At 30.0% G+C, this 20698-nt stretch overlaps 2 protein-coding genes across 3 annotated transcripts; one reads left to right on the forward strand and one right to left on the reverse strand.

Annotated features, from left to right (window-relative positions):
* Positions 1-7887: 7887 nt before the first annotated feature.
* On the reverse strand, positions 7888-14429 carry LOC145934940 (sodium-dependent nutrient amino acid transporter 1). Of its 2 annotated transcripts, none has more exons than XM_083035855.1 (10): positions 14240-14429; positions 13608-13887; positions 13407-13529; positions 13063-13315; positions 12440-12662; positions 11357-11731; positions 10088-10454; positions 9704-9980; positions 9383-9477; positions 7888-8459 (listed from the first exon to the last, which is right to left on the reverse strand). In XM_083035855.1, exons 2-10 carry the CDS (start codon positions 13641-13643, stop codon positions 8322-8324), a joined length of 1887 nt encoding a protein of 628 aa, XP_082891981.1. In that variant the 5' UTR covers positions 13644-13887; positions 14240-14429; the 3' UTR covers positions 7888-8321. The 2 variants fall into 2 exon arrangements, with proteins under 2 accessions (XP_082891981.1, XP_082891980.1); XM_083035854.1 differs by having other exon boundaries at positions 14020-14429.
* Positions 14430-15924: 1495 nt separating this feature from the next.
* Positions 15925-18617, forward strand: LOC145934943 (uncharacterized). The gene is made up of 4 exons (XM_083035859.1): positions 15925-16589; positions 17017-17222; positions 17390-17562; positions 17950-18617. The coding sequence occupies exons 1-4, from the start codon at positions 16518-16520 to the stop codon at positions 18102-18104; spliced, it is 606 nt and encodes a 201-aa protein (XP_082891985.1). The 5' UTR covers positions 15925-16517; the 3' UTR covers positions 18105-18617.
* Positions 18618-20698: the final 2081 nt, after the last annotated feature.

Consider the following 20698-nt stretch of genomic DNA (forward strand, 5'->3'; position numbering starts at 1 on the left):
AAGCAGTGGTATCAACGCAGAGTACTGTAACTAGCTTTTTATGTGCCCTGGGCAAGGTTTTATTTTTCAATCCCTTAATAATTTTGGGGGAACAATAATAATAAAACGAAAACGATGTAACAATAGTTTATAAATAATTTTTGTGTACACAAGAAATAAGATAAGATATATATAAGATCATTCATATTTATTTCATATTTCTAAATAAAAATAACTATTTTTATTGCACTTTTCTGGTTTTTAGTGCAGCAAATTAATTGATTATATCATCATAATTAATATCTTTAACAATATTATATTCAATCGAAAATTATGGAAAAATTGGATAATCGTTCTTCTCCAATTTAAAATTAAAAATTTGAAAATATTATTATATTTGAACAATTTTTTTTTTCAGTTTCATTTCAAGGCCCCCTCTTTGTTCTTGGCCCTGGGCCTGTGCCCCTGTTGCCCCTGCCTAGTTACGGCACTGATTATACTTATTAACTTAAAGCAGTGGTATCAACGCAAGCAGTGGTATCAACGCAGAGTACTCCGGTATCCGCCGGCTAATAAGATAGATGGCTGGAAAATATTGTTCAGCTCGTATCAATGACATAATTCTGAGAAATTAATTACATATTTGTTATCTGATGATTTTTTTCATAATACAGATACCAGCCATAAAACATATATAAATTATTTACGCTCTTTGATTGTAACACATATTGTGTGTAATCAGATTGCTCTCAAAAAAATTATAAGATTGTTCTTTACGATATGATATATGACATCACAACGATATGTTGTTGGTTATCCGGATAGTTTAACGTGTGTGTCACAATTATTCCAATATACAGGGTGTTCATAAAAATCTGTCCTCACCTCCTATATTTTGGAAACTGCTCAAAATTATGAAATACCGCGAAACGTGTTTCGAGGGGTTGCTCTTTTAAGGGGATTGCGGGAGTTGTCCTCTCAAGAGTTGCCCCAGGGGGACCCCAACTCAAAAATTTTAAATGAAATCTTCCACATTGTACTATGCCGTTTGAAAGGGCATAAAAAAAGAAAATTTTTTACATAAATCAGAAGTTGATACATTGATCCATTCAGGAGTTATTTAGAGTCAAAGTTCGAAAAAGGCCAATTTTTAAAAAACCATTACAATTATTTGAAAAATCTTTAAAAAAACGTTTGAGGTGTGAAAGTGTTCGTCTTTTTAAATCCTTTCCATAAAAAATTCAGGGATATTCTTCCGAATGGGACACTTCGAGTTCGGAACAGCCCTTTAGCGTACTGAAAGTAGATACCAAAATAACGTAATATATAAAATTTCAGCCGCGGCAAATCATTTTTTCAACAGTTTTTACCTAAAAGTAAAATCTCAATTAAACTCAATAACAGTATTAATACTTTATAATTATCAGTTTGTGTTTTTGGTTAAAGCAGAGAATACTTTATAATTATCAGTTTGTGTTTTTGATTAAAGCAGAGAATACTTTGTAATTATCAGTTTGTGTTTTTGGTTAAAGCAGAGAATTCTTTCCAAGAGCAGGGATAAATAAATATCTGGGTGTTGTCATAAATGGATTGTAATCCTTCAGGATTAGGTACATTATATCAATGTTAGGTGTTGAGTGAACTTCGTTTCATCTTGCAAAGTACATGCGTGGATGCAGTGAGTTCCGCCCCCCCCCCCCCTACGGGGGGCTGCACGCCATTGGACAGATCCACGCATATCAGAAACGTATGTATACACACACACACACACACACACACACACACACACACGTTGGGGTGCAAGGGGGCCTTCGGTCCCCCTCCCGCACCCTCCCCATCGGTAGGCAGCGCGTGGATTTTCGCACGTGCGGTGTCCAATTTTTTTAAAGAAAATTTTTAAAGAAAATTTTTTTAAATAAAAACATTTGAAAAAATAATTTGCCGCGATTGAAATTTTATATAATACGTTATTTTGGTATCTACTTTCAGTACGCAAAAGGGCTGCCCTCAACTCGAAGTGTCCCATTCGGAAGAACAGCCAAATTCAGATTTGACTTTGAGGTTTTTTTTCAGTTTGAAAAAGAAATCCAAGCAACTTGTTAAATTCAAGTCTTATACAAATATTATCATACCGTAAAGGGATAAGTATATTTATGAATTTTAATTTCCAACAAGAATATTTAACTACAAGGATTTTTTCGAGATACAAGCTGTCAGTTAAACGGTGATGATTAATGACTGTTTAACAAAACGACAGTAAAATGAGAATGCGTACGTGATCAAATGACAAACGCATCATCTCTGCAAACATTCATATTTATCCGCTCAAATAAAATCGCGCCGTTGTTATATACAGACAAAGATTAATCGTGAATGAATTAATGTTCCAAGTATTGAAACTCTCATCTCGTTTGTAAGAAATTTTAAATTTACAGTTTTGACATAGTATTGTTTACGCATAAATCAAAGAGAGAGATAATATACACATTTCCAATTTTATATATTAAAATAAAAATGTATAATTAAAATATTACAGAATTCAAATATTATTTTTTTATTTTGATATTATATACATATACATATATATGTATATATAAATCAAATTAAAAATATAAAGCATACATATAAAAAATATATACATATATATTATATATATATATATAATATATATATATGTATACATATATTTACATATATGTTTTATATATCTTTAATTTTAATTATATCAAAATAGAAAAAAATAATATTTTATTATATTTTACACACACACACACACATACACATGTAATATACTAAATTACATACAATATATTAACTAATTACACAATATTTATTAAAACATTAAAAACTTTCCAGTTAATATAAATCATCTCACCTTATCTTTATTGTCAATATTATAACAAAGATAAAGATAAAGATTATTTTCTTTAAAAGAATATTATTTTCTTCTTGTAAGAAAAAAAGGTCTTTTTATTCATACATTTTTCACACTTTTACACTAATATACGATATAGTAAAAAATTATGATTCATAATTTTATAATAAATAATAGCATACGTAAAATTTTATATATATATATTTATATATTTATATATTTATTTTCATAATATATGTCCAAACCTTTGTGTGTTCCATATTCTTGTTTCAGGCTGACAATGAAACGCAATCGACTCTTATTCACGCAGATTATATTATCCACCGCTTAACTTTCTTTTTTCGAAATTCTGCACGCGTCTTGTTAGCTAGCCGGCAGTCTTTGATAAACTGCTTAAAGAAAACATGCAACGCGTGTATAAGGATCTGAGCAACACAACAACGCAATTTTTTCTGTCATCAGATTAAAGCGCGCGCGACTCATTTTGTTAATCATAGTAATAATGCTCAATAAAATATTTTTCTCTGCTTCTCCCTCTTCCCTAAATACTTCCAGGTTTGTCCAAACTGTTGCAAAACTAATTCCAAATGGCATTCTAATAGATGGATCAATTGTAAATCTGCAATCAATCTTCCGTAATTTTTATCTATCACATCTTTTATTTATTCATTTGTTTTTTGCATAAATTTTCCTGTTTGTGTAATGTATTATGTAATAATATACTATTATTGTTATGTGTATATTATTATAATTTTTCTTTTTTCATCTATTTTTACTTTTGCGACGTTTAATCGTCTGTTTCACCAATATATATGACATAATAGAAAATATATTTCTTGATATATTTTTTCATGCAATTGCAAATGAAAGTATTGTAGTTAATTGTCATTAATATCAAAATTTACTTTTAAAAAAAACTTATTTATTTAACCAAATGTCGTTTTTCCGAAGTAAAGTAATTCTTTTTTTTAATTACGAATACAGGAAGAAAATGTGAAACACAGATATGATGATGCGTGCATTGGGAAATTTTACGGAAATAATAAAAGGTAATTTTTAACATAGATGTTGAAATTTTCCACGCTTATATATCGCGCGTATATTATCTGATTATAAAAGATTCACACCTGTTAAGATTTGTCCATACAAAAATGACTAATCCAAATGGCATTCTGTAACAAGATGTAATACGAAACTTATTACAGTACAAAGAACCCCGTACTAATTCTATGTGAAATTGGATTTCGGTTAAATCAGCTGGTTTGCTTATATGTTATAGCTTATTATTATGACCTGCTGAACAAAAGATGTAATAGCCTCAAAGTTAAATAATAGATAGTTATTGAGCTACAGCCAGTTAAACAACTCGAGTTTTTCATCATGTTTTACTGGCTGTAAATCAGTAACTGTCTATTTTATCTTTGAGCCCCCCACCCCCCTATTATAATTTTTGTTTAGCAGATCATAAGCTATATATATATAAAAAACCAGCTAATTTTATCAAGATTCAATTTTATATAGGATTAGTGCAGGGTTTTTGAATCTAAACTTTATGATAAAGCATTTCTAGTCAAACTTCATATAACATTTTTTTCTTATTTCCACTTGTAAAATATGCTCCCACAATTTAAAGTCGATTAAATTCTGGGACACCCTGTACATGTATTTATAATATATAAGAACAAGAAAAATAAAATTTTTTTTTTAATATTTCACCAACAGCGAGTCACACCAACAACCAAATTTAAAATTGAATCTTCAAGCTTCAAAATGCTTTTTTAATTTTTTGTCTATGTACAATGATTTTTCGTCGAATATCGACATCATTTTTAAAAAAAATACAGATTTAGTTACAAAATCGTGTAATTCAGTCAAAAAAAATCGTAGGAAAATTTTAAAAATAGCGTTTTGTAGGCAAACTGTTGTAGTTTATGGAACTTGAATAGAATTTTTCGAGATAAATTTTTTTATCGAGCAGCACAGAGTGTCAAAAATACGTAACTTTAAGGAACAAAACAATGTGTTCTTTTTTTAAAGCACAGAGCGAATAGATAAAAAATTTTTTTAAACCATCGATTTCAAATTAAAATTGAAATTTCACGCTTCATCATTTTCTAATTTTAAAGCTTGAAATTTCAGCTTTTCTAATTTTTAGTCTACGATGATTTTTCGCCGAGTTTTAGCGGTTTGAAAATAGCCTAATATTTAGGATATAAAAGTGTTTCTTTTTTTTTTTTAGTAGGGTATACAATATATATATATATATATGTAAAATTTCACGTACCAATGTCTACTGCACCAATTAGTTGCATAATATCATTGTAATTTTCTTTATTTCAAGTACAAACAAACGAGAAATGATTTATCGAGATGACAAATTTTCAATTATCGAGTGAGAGTAATAGAAATTTTAAAATGTAATAAAAACAGTCGAGCGGATTTCTGTAATATATTTTATTCGGCTAGATTCCAATCTAGGTATAATAAACTAGTACAATTTTAAACACACATATAAAGAAGTACCGATTTAAAAAACGAAATTATATATACCAGTTAAAATTTATAAATTAGGTTGTCCAGATCTTGTGTTATATGATTGGCGACTTGTAATTACGTTCGTACATAATTAATAAGACGGTAACATTTTATATAACGTATTCGTGCCTGTAATTCGAAAAGTTAAATCAAACGACACGATCTGTATTTTCAATATTTGAGCACATTTTGTTATATACTTTTACTCTAATTATTATCAGGTGCTAAGATATTTTTAAAATATTTTATTTTGAAGAATTTCAAGTAAAAATGCACATCTTGTGTAAAACATTATACATATACATATACAGGGTGTCCCATTTTAACTTATACACTCAAATATCTCAAAACCAAAGCATTAAAAAAAATGTTTCAAATAAAAGTTGTAAAAGGTTTCAAAGGGGCTATTAAAAGAAACATTTAAATTTTGGGCCCGGGACCCAAATTTTAAATTAAAATTTTTTTAATTAGGAACCCGAAACGTCGATTGAAGTTTTAATATTCTAATACAATGTGGTATGCTGATTTTTTCTCGAGATATCAAATTTAACAAATAAATATAAAGTTTTGTGTTGATAATCTGACAGTTTGACAGAATTTCGAGAAAAACACCATGTTAGTCCAAAATAAGACCCTAGTCGTTTTCTTAACATGGGAACATTTATTTTTTGTCACTGGTCTATTCAAGAGTCAATCTTTTATTTTTTCAGTATAGTTGATGAAAAAAAAGCAAGATTTGTTAACGGTAATGATTAAAGTTAAATCGACCGTTAATCCAGCCGTTGAAGGCGAGATTTTCTATTTTTTTGTCTATATTTTCTGTTAAAGAGATTTAAATATTGAATTTTTATGCATTTTATAATTGCATACATTGCAATTAAATACATTAAATAGAGGGCGAGCGTGGTCTATAGAGTGCGAGCATGATCTATAGAGCCAAGGGTCCCGGGTTCGATTCCCGGTAAGACCAAAAATTATATTCGCTCGTTCTCCTCTCGGAAGGCAATGGCAAACCACCGAGAGTATACCTTGCCTAGTACACTTCTCTAAAAATGGTAAACAAAGATCATGGCCGTTCGGAACCGGCGTTTAAACTGTAGGTCCCATATACAATGTGTATAATCCACATGCGCAACACATGTACCATATATGAAAGAGAAGTCGCCTAAGTCCGGAATAGACGGGCATGGCACGTGAAGAAGAAGATACATTGCAAAAATAATAAAAATTTGAACAATTTAATTGAGGTCTTATGGTTGAAAATAAATGTTTTTATGTGAAGAGAACAATTGGGGTCTTATTGGGCCCTCCGCTCCAATTTTCATCTACTAAACTGGAAAAAGTAAGAACTCAGGCTAAAATAGACAATTAATTGAAAATAAATGTTTCTAAAGAAAACGACTAGGGCCTTATTGGGCCCAACATGGTTTTCCTCGAAATTCTGTTAAACTATTAAATTATCAGCACAAAACTTTATAATACAAATCTATTTGATTTAAATTTAATACCTCGAAAAAAAAATCAACATACCATATTGTATTAGAATATTAAAACTTTAATCGACGTTTTGGGACCGTTGGAAGGGTTTTAGCGAAAAATGACTAAGAACAAAAGTTATGTATTTTTTTTACGTTTAGAATACGAATCCGTAATAAAAAGTAGGAGTTCTTAATTAAAAAATTGACTTGGGTTTTATTGGGCCCAAAATGGGCCCTGAGCCCAAAATTTAAATATTTCTTTTAATAGTCCCTTTGAAACCCTACAACTTTTATTTGAAACATTTTTTTTGAAAATGCTTTGGTTTTGAGATATTTGAGTGTATAAGTTAAAATGGGACACCTTGTATAACATATATAGGGGAAAGTATGCTAAATCGTACTCCCTAAGGTAAATATTATAATGTTGCAATAAAACTATCAAAGAAATGACAAAATTTTTTATTCATTTTTTCTTTGTCAACGATATACGCCAAACATTAACATTAATTTATCATTGTTTCATATCATAAATTAAAAAATTCTTAATTTGATACGATTTACAATATCAGTTTGCTAAATTGTATCCATGAGTTTTTAAATCGTACCTTTAACAATAAAATTTAAAAATTGTAACAAAAATAAAGTTTTATTTTCTATAAAAGTTCTTAGTCTGCAACAAAACATATCTATAAGAATATCATATTTATAATCATAAATTCTCTTCAAAAATTTAACAAAAATATTTTTTGTATCACACAAAAATATAAATAAGTATTATCTCAATTTAATTATAAAATTTGTAATATTTTCTTTAGTTGTCCATCTAAATATAAAGAAAAAAACTAATGCCTAAGTAAAAAAAATTAATTTAGTAAATCGTACCAGTACGATATAAGAAAAAGTTAATAATATGTTTTATCGAATTTTTATTACTTTGTCTTTGTGAATAAAAAAATAATCTTAAAACATTTTGCCAATTTTTCAACGCTTCTATATACAGGATTAAATAAGATGAAAAAATGCTTTAATAATAAGTTTAATTGCTTATTTTTCTCAATGTGATAGCTGATTGTTAGGGTGCCGAATATTACACAAAATCACACAAAATAAATTTATGAACGTCACTCATCAACGAATCGCTTGAGAATACAGTAAAGGTACGATTTAACGAACGGTACGATTTATGACATACTTTCCCCTATATATGTATGTGTGTGTGTGTGTGCAAAATGTAATAGATAAATATATAATTTGTAAAAATAGATATAATATACATTATGTACAATATGTATAAAGAAAGATATGCAAACGCGCGTACGCACGCACACATACACACACACGCATACATGGCATGATTTATTTTTTTAATTATATTATGTTAGCTAATAGATATAGTATAAAAGCTCACATTAATTAAAAAAAAAAAGAGGAACAGTAAATAAAACTTAGTTCTTTTATTTAAAAAATGTCTTTATCGGACTGTTCTGTACTTTTATTAATTTCTTCTCTGTCGTAAACGCTTCCCATTCTCTATGTATCTTTGGATTTTTAGGTCCCCACTTACTAGAAGGTCGAAATGCCATTTTGACAGACTATAATGTGTTAAAATTTTAAGAATTAGTTTCCAACATTGATTTTTCTTTAATATAAAATAATATAATTTGATATATATATATGTATATATAGAAGGTATTTTATTTTAATATAGTCGAATATTTCTAAATCTATGCGGCTGTAACGAGAAAATATTTTATACAAAAGGTTGTACGATTGAAAGGTTTTAAGGGAGCAAAAAGTTGATAATGTTGAATTTTAACTTAAATCATTTTTCAAGGTTATTTAAAAATCAACCTAGTTTTTACTTCAATATTTTTACATAAAATAATAAAAAGAATCAATTGGTGCAAAGAAAACAGTTGTTTTACGAAAAAGTATGTAATTTGCAACTAACAGTTGCCCTATTATTATATGTTCCGAGATATTTTATAGTTTATGTAAAATTATGTCACACACACACACACACACACACACACACACAAATTATAGTACAAAATATCTCGTAAACTATTCATTTTTTGGTTAATCTTCCTTTAAAATGTTTTATGCCGAAGATTGCAAGAAATAAAAATATTTACAAAAAATTAGAATAATTCCATTTAAGAAAACTAAATTAACCTTCAAATAACTTTGAAAAATAACCTTAATTAAAAATCAAAATTATCGTTTTTCCCCCTTAAAACTTTTCAATTTTTATATAAAATATTTTCTCATCATAATCATAGGTTCAAAAATATTTGATTATATGTATTAATTAAAAAAACAAAAAAAAACACTTGTATATATATACATATATATACAGGGTGTCCCAGAATTAATAATAAAATTCTACAGATAAAAAAAAGGGTGCATTTCCGGACATATGTTTATAAGACAATTTTACCTTCTTTTTACTTGTAGAATATGCCTCTCTTTTTTACTATTAATTGTGGGACACCCTGTATATATAAATACTTACTTCCGTAAAGGACGACATTTTGTTTTTGATAATTTTATAGCTGGCCCAATAGACTATAGGAGATACGCCTAGAGCCAGTAAAAACCATCCTATTCCTATATAAAAAAATAGAAAAATTTCGTGCATGTCACTAACAATAAGCGTAACGATTGTGAAACCTACTTTAGACAATTTATAATGACAGAATTTCTCCCTAACATTGTATATATGCAGTGCAATAGCAGAAAAAAGCATTTGAAGAATTAAATGTACACAGCATATTTTATAAATTGAGTTATATCGTCCAAAGTGAGCTTACAATACTAAAAAACTTTTACTGACCGTAAGCATAATCAGGAAATCGTAGGCCATCGTACAAAAGCGGCTCGTAAGTTGCGCACGTGTAGATCAATATGACGATCATGAGCAAGGGTGTGATTAAAAACCAACACAATCGCCAGTAGATACCTGGTCTCTTACCCAGCATAAATTCCATATCGTCAAGGAAATTCGACAAACCGTACACCCAGAAAATAGTCATCATCTCAAGAACGCCGACAATTATTGCTACGAAGGTTCCGCCGTAGTAATCGACCAATGTTATGAACCATTGACCACCCTGTGTGTGTGTGTAAGTGTATGTATATATTGTATATATATATACATATATATATAATCGATATTTTTAATATTTGAGAGCAAGTATGTGCGTTTAATTTAACATACCGGAGTGATGTAGATGAGGCTGGCGACATAGCCGAAGGAACTAATGAAAAGTACCAGTAACCATTGCCTCACTCCGGGCAAATGATCGCAAAAGATGCTAAATACCGCGCCGCACAACGCGACGGCGCTTCCTATACCAAGGACAAATAGCATGATGAAAAACAGCACGGAGAACAGCTGCGGCATGAAAGTGAAGCGTGAGAGAGCGTCCGGATACGAGATGAAGGCTAATCCGGTGCCGCCGCGGACCACCTTGGAGATATCCGTCGTGCCCATCTCGTGAGCTAGATTACCGAGGATACCGAAAATAGTGCAACCAGCCATTAAACTGGTAAACGTATCCAACGTTGTCACTATCATTACATCTCTGAAATGAAATAAAATACAATATAGAATATAATAGAGAGCACATTTTTTCATCATTAGCCTGTCTTTGAACGAACTTTTTAAAAACTAGAGGAAGGTGGATAATATTATTAAACAATAAAATACAATATACAGTATAATTATTCAAAAGAAAGGAATCCGATAGCCCACATTGCTAATTAGCCATTTGAACATTAGGACTCTCTGATCAATCGTACTGGTTACCCTAGGCATCGATCGATGTGTGTGGACGTATACTCTAATGGAACTCTCTCATTGAAAATGATTCATGCAATTTCAGATGACTATATTTTTGAAATTTATAAATACAACCAAAAGAAAAACTGTCAAAGTTTTGTCTCTTATCTTATAAGTGCTCAATGCTGTGTCTCCTAAGTTACACGAGCAACAAACGATAGTCAAATTCCTCTCATACTTTTAGCATATCCGTTGTCACTGATCCCACAGTTGTAACAATGTAATTTTTGGGTTCATTCAGGGCTGTAGACAACGGCGGCACAATATTCTTAACGTCTCCCCCCCCCCCTCCCAAAATATGATATTTTATGATTTGGTGCTTTATTCGCCCTTTAGGTCACCGAATCTTACGCCGTGCGACTTTTCCTTTTCAGGGGGATACATTAAGAATACTGTGTATATGCCACTATTGCCCACAACCCTGGATCACCTTAAAAATCGCATTGTTACAATTGTAGAATCAGTGACAATGAATATGCTAAAGCGAGTATGGGAGAAAGACTATCATCGTTTTAACATTGCTCGTGTAACTAAGGGAAGTCATATCGAGTATGTCTAACAATGGAGTGTATAAAGAGAAAATTCCCAAGTAGAAAATTCAGGAAACGTAAATCCCTAAATTTTAAGATACAGTGATTGTCTTACCTGTCTATTCTGTGCCCGAAATTATTGTAGGACGAGTAACTGATGATCGGGCCGAAGCAGACCGACAATGAGAAGAAACATTGTGTGATAGCGGCGTACCAGACTTTAGGCTTCCACAGGGCGTCCCATTTCGGTGTAATAAAGAAGAGAATGCCGTTGACGGCGCCTTCTAGGGTGATGGCTCTGATCAACAGAGCAAGCATCACGACGTAAGGAAATAATGCGAGAAAGTAAACGGCTTTGCCTGTACTCTTCACGCCGCGGAATAGCACTCCAAAGATACAAGCCCAACTAAGAAATAGACATATTGCCAGTTGCCAGGACGGCGTGCCGATGCCGCTCTCAATCGACTCGTATTCTTGCAACACTACTTTCCTGAAATCACGCAAGGATTTTAAAAAATTATGTTTGTCATTGATTGAATTTTCCCTAAAGTAGAAAATAAGCTTCTTAAGCTAAAATTATACAGGGTGTTTACGAAATACTTGGACAATTTCTCAGACGTATTCTTCACATCGAAATAATGAAAAAAGTTTATATACGCACCCATAGTAAAAATGAGTGACTGTGCGATTTTGGGTATCTTCTTATATGAGTTCAGTGCTTATTTATGATTACTTAATATAATAACGTTAACATAAACTTTGTTTTATTATAACTTCGCAACCTCTTTTTGGCTATAGATATATATTAGAGAATCTCAAGCTCCAAATCAGCAAAACAATGTCCAAATCAGCACATATTATGCCAGCCAATCACGAAATGACTGGTCACATGATCCATTGTCGCCTCTCTCTCTTTCTCCTTGAGGCTCTCTAGATATACAATACATATATATAAACCTTTTCTTTATTTTGTCCAAGTATTTCGGAAACATATCCTGTAATAGTAAGAAAAAGATTAATGAGAAGTTAGAGTGTAGTTGGAAAGATTTAGCTCCCCTCCCATTTTAAAATTGCTAAAAGTTATCAACAATTTTATAGAAATATCAAACGAAATGGTTCCAGATTTATTCCTCTTTTTTTAATATAAAGCAACGCGTTTGAAAGAGGACTAAGAAAAAATATTGTTTTATTCTTAAACCTGAAGTACAGCTCTGCGGAACTTCGAACGGTAACATTACGAGTCTCGGAGATACTGCCGTTCGAGGAAGCATCAATACAATAATTTTGCCATTCCGTGCGACAGACTGACCACGGCAACTCAGACTGGAAACTCATTACCAAGTAGTACAAGGTCAATGCCATCAGGGCGCAGTAGTACGAAACGACACAGAACGCGGCAAAGGCTTGTGAGTAGCCTAAACCTGAAAACAGAGATCCAATGTGCTACATAACCTCAATGTTTCCTCAGGATTAAAAAAAATAAATTTTATTTGAAAAATTCACAGAATCACACACTCCTACACATACACATCACGCACACCTACACCCCAATAAGTCTATTATAAAATTAATTCTTGAATGTATAAAAAAAGTTCTTGAGATCTTTTTCGCAATATTTCCTACATTTATAATATTCTCAGTATTTTTTATTGCAACAATCTCTCTTTTCGTTTTTCTAGTAATTTTTAGAGAGATCTTAAGATTAAGTTATCTTAGTTTTTATAAATTTTTATTTTGAGAATTTATATATGTTAGTGTTAAATCTACCATAAACAAACGAACATTGTTTTAATTTTACTTGGGTAAAACAAATCGTCTCACCCTTCATGGCCGGTGTCATGTACCATGTTTTCGCGCAGGATCTGTTGGTGAATTGTCCCAGTAATCCTTCCAAGAGGTAAAACGGTTTCCCGACCAGAATCAGGACTATAATGTAAGGTATTAGAAAGGCACCACCGCCATTCTCGTACGCGGTGAATGGAAACCTCCATACGTTTCCCAACCCAACGGAAGTGGCTATACAAGCCATTAGAAATTGTAGTCTACCTCCCCATTCGGCTTCTTTAGCGACCGCCTAGAACAATTTGTATTTTATCAATTTATAACTATGTATTTTTTTATTATCTTAAGATATATATATATGGTAATATATACGGTATACGCACTGAGCCTTCGGAATGTTCCTGCTGCTTGTCAAGATGTGTCGCTGTTTTATAATCGGGCGGAATATTTTCGTGAGAATCAAAACCGTCCAGTTGGAATGCCTCATTGGTATATCCACTTTGTTTCTAAAAGACAATTTGCAATATTTAAATAAATTTTATACATAATTTTTAAAAATATCTTACATAATTAAAATATCTTACGTAAATGTTATCTTCTTTCTTTTCCGTCTTTGCCATTGCAAGTTGCACAAAAAAATAAGAAACACGAAAGAAAATAAAGGTTAATCTTCAAGAAATATATATTGAAGTCTCTCCCTAGCGACAGAGTGCTAATTAAATCGTGCGCTAAAAACCACCTCGGACTTCTACTGATAATGATCAAGCCAGGATTTGACTGGCAATCTTTATCCTATTTTCACTCGCGAATACTTCGCGATAAGATACTGGCTCATTCAAACTAATGATTTCACGATTGCTTCATCTGAAAGAGATCACATCAATCTTTTTTTCTTTTATAAAATTTACAATTTATATTTTATTTACAAAAATAAAATGTATCTATAAAATTTTATAAAGTAGTGCAATATTACGATTTTAACACATAAAAACCTACACAATTATTCACTCGCAATTTTAAATCTGGCGCACTAATTTTTTTTTCTATCACTAATATTCACGCTTTTATTACAAATTTCAAGAGATTTTTCTTCGTTCAAGGTTCAGTCAATAATTAAGTAACTCCAAGTTCAGTGAATAACTAGTAAAAGTCTCGTTGTTGCTTTCAACAAAGATAGCGATCCGTCTAATAACCCAGGAAACACAATTTCACTTACGAGAACATCTTCACGCGCACGAATCCCGGGCGACGATATAAAGATAAAGATACCGATACGCATTCCTGCATTCACACACGATTCGAGAACGAGGTTCTCGAGATCTGTGTCGCTTAGTCGCGGATTGGTCAAGAAATCCGCGCCAAGTCGGATAAAGTTATCCTTCGCCGATTAGATACTATTTTATTCTCTAGTTTGTTCTCATCGCATATGCTTCGGTTTTCATCTCTTCTTCATGTTGTAACGAGCAATAAACCGGTTTAACAGTAGATTGTCTTTTGACAATATATCCTCAAGGATATCTTTGCATAGAAACTTGAGACACACAGATGACAATAATGTCTAAAACCAATATTGTCTAAAAAAAATTGGCGATTCCCGTTTCATTGGATTGGATAAAAATAAAAGAGACAGTAGTACTAGTACAAAGCACTAGTATACAATCTTAGAAATTATTATTTTAGTATTATTTTAGTATTCTTTAATTAATAATTTCAAGATATATAAAAATAGTCTGATGGCCATTGCAGTAATCAATTACGCAACTGAATGCTGTAAAGAACAGACAAATGCACGCTTTAATTCACTCAAAGTATCTATTGGCGTAGGAATTGTTTTTATCTAAAAAAAAAAGAAAAAACGAAACCGAAATCGTAAAGTCATAAAGATCACGATGTCAAAATATCGTTGGAATTTTTTTACGTGAACGAATAATATAGTGCAAGTACGCATCTTCATAAAAATTTATGAGGTTAGCATGTTCATAAAAATTTGCGAAATCCAACATGATGAGTTCATCCACAAGAAATAAGACGCGAATTATTTAAACACATCGCAAATACGATGAGTAAATTGATCTATCGATTAACAAGATGTAGCTCGAGGAAATTTACGAGAAACTTTGTTTCTTGAAAAGAGGATCTTTTATTATTATTATTATTATTATTATTATTATATTTTATTATTATTATTATTTTATTATTGAGATAAAGTCATCGAAAAATGAATATTTTATGAGATATTTTATTTTAGTTTATGTAAAATTAATGCCAAATTATAAAATATAAAATATCTCTTAAATTATATATTCAATTTTTTACTACCTTTCAATTTTATTCTACCTTTATAACTGTTTGTGCCAATAAACATTGCGAGGAATCGATTTATGTAAAAAATTAAAATAGTTTTATTTTAAAAAATTAGATTGACCTTTAAATGACCTTGAAAAAACACCAAAGACAATTTTAGATCAAGATATTACGTTTCTCCTCGAAACCTTATCTTGCTTGATGCATTTTTGTCTAAAACCACGTGATTTTTAAATATTTGCCTGTTAAGATTAAGATATGACAATATGCTATATCTCTATATTTATATATAAATTTTACTTATATTTTTATATTTTTTTATTTTATATTTGCATTAAAATTGTTTGCAAATTATTATTATATTTCTTAATTATAACAAAAAGCGAGAGAGAAAATGATTGGTGAAAAATCTAAGGAAAGATATTACTAATATATTTAATTATATTTATATTTAATAATATTAATTTTGATTTTGATTTCCTCTTTATTCCCCCCAATCACTAACGCTGTCGCGCAATCGACGGATACAGGTATGTATAATATCTGTATCAACTTGCATAAAAGTGCGATTTTTATGCCATCGTATACCGTCCAAGGTCCGCCTCTTACGTACATATGTGCATAATAATAATGATATCTAACACATCACCCGCAGAATATATGCTAGAGTGAGCAAATAGAATATTATTGCGTCTTATTTTGAATTATATTATGTATATATCAAAGAAATACAAATATCTTTAAATAAATTTTTAAAAAAATTAATTTAAAGAAATTAATTTTAAAAAAACAAATCTATCTTTGTAATAATTATTTTTTTTTAAATTAACTAAAGAGTTAGTCACACAGTACTGCACTAAATAAAGTTTATGCTAATGTTAACTAATTTATTAAAGGCTTTGCCAGCAACAGTATATTTTAAAATATGAGAATAGAATGTATACAATATAAAAAAATCATTATATAAAAATCAAATATCAAACGGGGATGCAATTAGCAATTAGTAAAATTGTGTGATTTAAACAAAAAACTGTGACTGTCGATTCGATTCGCGAATAACTTTGGTCCAGATTTTTTAATTATGTTTTCCCTTGACATGAAATGACAGGACAGAAAATCGTACATATTTTTGACGAAACGAAATAAAGGTTTAAATCGACTTGAGAAGATTAATCGATAAACGGCGATCAATGATGGATAATCTGGGTGATATTTATTATCTAATACAATTGATTGTCTGGCAAATTTTTATATTTCTACGAGTACGTTCTTTTTTTTACACTTAACCCTTTATTGACAACAACAAGATTATAAGTGCATTGAAAATTGAAATACTAATTGGACAAAGTGTATAAGATCGTATAAGTGCATTGAAAAGTAAAAGTGATCAGAGTGCCTATATAATCATAATTGGACTAAATTGGTTGAAGGCACATTAAATATTCCCCCCCCCCCCAAAAAAAAACAACAAGATTAAGCGAAAAACTTCTTAACGCGATTAATATTTATTAATTAATATTATATATATTATATATACATATAATTGTCCATATATTATTTCATATACCTTTTATTATCTCGATCAACCGGCAAGAGAATATTGGCAAGTTATGCCAACTTTTATCTGTGTGTATATTTAATGTGTGTAACACCAACCTTTATTTTTACAATTTTATACATATATCTTAGGACTTTATTTTCCACGAATTTACGTGGTTCACGCCAGCAGAGGAAAATCTTGACAGTACGAATTCGGAGATGCTTACGCCGCAGCATCCAGCCGCAGAATTTTTTGTACTTTTCACCGTTTGCGGCTTCCTCTTTGCATTTATGATTCTATCCGGGAATTCCCCCAAGAACGAGACGTCGAATCACGGTATCAGTGACATCGAGATGTAAGTTTTTGTTGTTCGAAAAGTAATAAAATTTTAATTTATTAAAAACTAATTATTTGATATTAATTTTATTATACAATTATATAAGAGAAAAAGAGAGGTAAGGATTTGATTAAGAATTTTTTCTATTCCTCTTCTCTATTTTTTTTCATATTCCTTAAATTCAGGATTTCCACGGCTTTTAAGAATGATCCGTCGCCTCTTTGGTACTCGAAAACTGCAAACTTGAACTTAACAAATTACTTTCACACTTGCGATTTGATCAGTTCATCGCACGACATCGTTCTTAAGGAGCAAAATATTTCACATCCGGCTTTCTCAAAATGCAGAATGTCACGACGTAAGAATAATTTATAATGAATAATAATATTAATAATAATATAATAATGGTGATGATGATGATAATGATGATGATAATGATGGTGATGATGATAATGATGATGATGATGATGATGATGATGATAATGATAATGATAATAAATAATTATATTAATAATATAATAATTAATATATATATATATATGTATATATAAAAATAATTATAATATGTATATAAAAATAATAATTAATTAATAATTATAATATAAATAATAATAACATAATACACACACAATTGTTATTATATTATATATAACAATTAGTAGTCATGCAAATATTTGTCAAAAAATATTTGTTGAAAATATATTTGTCAGACTCAATCGTCAAAAATTAATCTTTTTTTTTTTAGATTCGAAAACTTCAAATTGCAGCGTGCGCTCTATTTATCCTCAACATTCTCAGAAGACGCAAGTTAAGAATTATCCCTCTTCTCAAGCGACATCTCGGGAATGGTTGATAAGACGCACCAGGAGTGGTCACGTCTACGGAAAGTATCCGATATAGCAAAAATAAAAAGAAAGCACAATCATCATTTAAAATAAAACGTTAATATCGTCGTCAAAACGAACAAATCTTTTGAAATTTAAGATTGCATCCACCTTGTATGAGAGACGATAATATCTTTCTTGCGCGAGAGAAGGGAGGGAAATGTGTGGTCCTCGTATCTTTTTTTTGATACTATATTATACAATTATAGCACATTTTTGATAATTTTACTATTATTTTCCTTGTTACCATTTATATCGTCTTTTACGCGATGCGCGCTATATGCCTTTATTTTTTCTCCTTTCGACATTTTGCCTTTCATATTTTTTTATCAATCTTTCTATGTCGTGACGGTGTGGATATTATATTTGTATACGCGGAATTATATACAGGGTGTCTCAAAAGTCCTCCAACAGTCAAATATCTCGAAAACAAATGCATTTAGAAAAAAATGTTTTAAATAAAAGTTGTAGGGCTTTAAAAGTGGCAAATTAAAGTAGTAATATTAGTATAACTATAAAATTCACTTTGAAATTTTTAAATGGAAACCCCTATTTTTGATTACATATTAATGTAGCTTATCTTAAGAGCTTTTCAAAACATTATAATAAAGTTTCTTCTGTTAAGTATTTTTCGAGTTACATGAAACTTGAAAAATACAGTATTTTGACATAAAATGCAAAATATCTTGTAAAACATTCAATTTTCGGTAATCTTACTTTAATACTTTTATGCACAGAATAATTAGACCAATCAATTGATGTAAAGGAAACGGATAATTGTTTTTAAGAAAAAATATGTTGCAAATTGTATACATTTTCTTAAAAATAACTATTTTCTTTACATCAATTAATTTGTCTAATATTATTTTATGCATAAAAGTATTAAGATTAAATATGAAAACTAAATATTTTACAAGATATTTTGTATTTTATGTCAAAATACTGTAAACTTCAAGCATTATAATTCAAAAAGCACTGAATGAAAAAATACTTTATTATAGTGTGAAAAGCTCTCTCGAGATAAGCTACAAGAATGTGCAATCAAGAATAGAGGGATTTTCGTTTAAAAATTTCAAAGTAAATTTCACATGGCCTTAACACGATGCTATTTATAGTCACACTAACATTACTATTTAATGCGCCACTTAAAGCCCTATAAATTTTATTTGAAAATTTTTTCTAAAAGCCTTTGTTTTCGAGATATTTAACTATTGCAGGACTTTTGGGACATCCTGTATATACATATATACATATGTATGTACATACGTGTGTTTGCGATCAGCTTATAACAAACGTTAATAAATGCTTTATTATACGGCTTCGTGAATTCTTATTCTTACTGATTGCTTCTACGTTTTTAATGACGATTAACCCTTTCGGCGTGTGCGTTATCGGATAGATAACGACATACGCAAGCTCTTTAATCGCTCAACAATTTATTACACTTGTCTGTATTGTCTGTCATAAAATGGAATCCAGTCTTATCACTGTGGACACGATATATCTTTCATTGGATGTGTAAAGATCGAATAATTCGATTAAAACGACCAATACAACCATTTATTGGTATTAGCGATAAAGAGAACTCAAAAGGAATCATTTTTTCAAAATAACTAGAATTTCTTTTCTTTTTTAAGACAAATAGATATTAATTGTTTCTACGAAAGATCGGGATTACATAAAGATAAAAAAGATTATACCAAGAAAGAAAAAAAATATTTTTTAAGTGTTTTTATATTATTATTAATATTTTTATCATTTGTATTTTATTAATTTATTTATCATATATTAATATAATCGAATTAAATTATTATTATTATTTGAGCCGTTTATTATTTTGCGGTATAAGTGCTCTATTTTTCTTGTTTCTCTTTCTTGAGATTTCTTTTATAAACAAAAACTTAATCTCGATTTGTAACCATATCAATAATATTATCTATTTTCTCGAAGTAAACTTACACCAATTTTATATAATAAGCGGCTGATTCCAGATAGCAAGCGCACGTCATTTAGACATCAAATGACGTGCATTTGCTACCTGGAATTTAATATAAATATAAAATATACAGGGTGTTTAAATAAGTGCGAAAAACTTTAGGAAATGATTCTTTGTCGAACATTAAAGGTAATTTAATAATATTTTTTTAATAAGGGGATGAATAAACTAACCTCTACATTCAATTTTTTATTAGAACTTTTTAACGGAATGTGATCATTTAAAAAATATGCGTTAGAAAGCTTGATTCCTTTAGAAATTTTTTCCTTTAGAAATTATTTCTTTAATTTTTTTCGTAAATTCAGTTTTCAAGAAAAAAAATAAAAACCTAATTTTTAACTCTCCCTTTGGAGAAGTGTAACTTTTCAAGGGAAGGATATAGGTATATAGGAGTATATGTTTATGTGAAGAATCCCTTTTAATTTTCGACAAAGAATCATCTCCTAAAATTTTTCGCACTTATTTAGAAATAACACTCTGTATAATGTGTGCGAGAAGAAAGAAGAAAAGGAAAAAGAAAGAAAAGGGACTGAGACCGGGGAAGAAATGAAGGAAAAGAAATAACATTAAAAAGGAAAAGGATATCAAAAAGATAACATTAATAATAAAGAAAA

This window comes from Prenolepis imparis, unplaced genomic scaffold (assembly GCF_030444845.1).
Source record: "Prenolepis imparis isolate NDT839.2.m4 unplaced genomic scaffold, iyPreImpa1.0 SCAF_4, whole genome shotgun sequence".
Taxonomy (NCBI): Eukaryota; Metazoa; Arthropoda; class Insecta; order Hymenoptera; family Formicidae; genus Prenolepis; species Prenolepis imparis.

Coding starts and splice junctions, on each gene's coding strand:
- LOC145934940 (XM_083035855.1), bottom strand. CDS start 13,643: ATGGCAAAGACGGAAAAGAAAGAAGATAACATTTAC. Junction 13,530..13,607: donor AGAAAGAAGATAACATTTAC/GTAAGATATTTT, acceptor ATTGTCTTTTAG/AAACAAAGTGGATATACCAA. Junction 9,478..9,703: donor ATTTCCTGATTATGCTTACG/GTCAGTAAAAGT, acceptor TTTTTTATATAG/GAATAGGATGGTTTTTACTG.
- LOC145934943 (XM_083035859.1), top strand. CDS start 16,518: ATGATGGATAATCTGGGTGATATTTATTATCTAATACAATTGATTGTC. Junction 16,590..17,016: donor AAATTTTTATATTTCTACGA/GTACGTTCTTTT, acceptor CATATATCTTAG/GACTTTATTTTCCACGAATT. Junction 17,563..17,949: donor AAAATGCAGAATGTCACGAC/GTAAGAATAATT, acceptor TTTTTTTTTTAG/ATTCGAAAACTTCAAATTGC.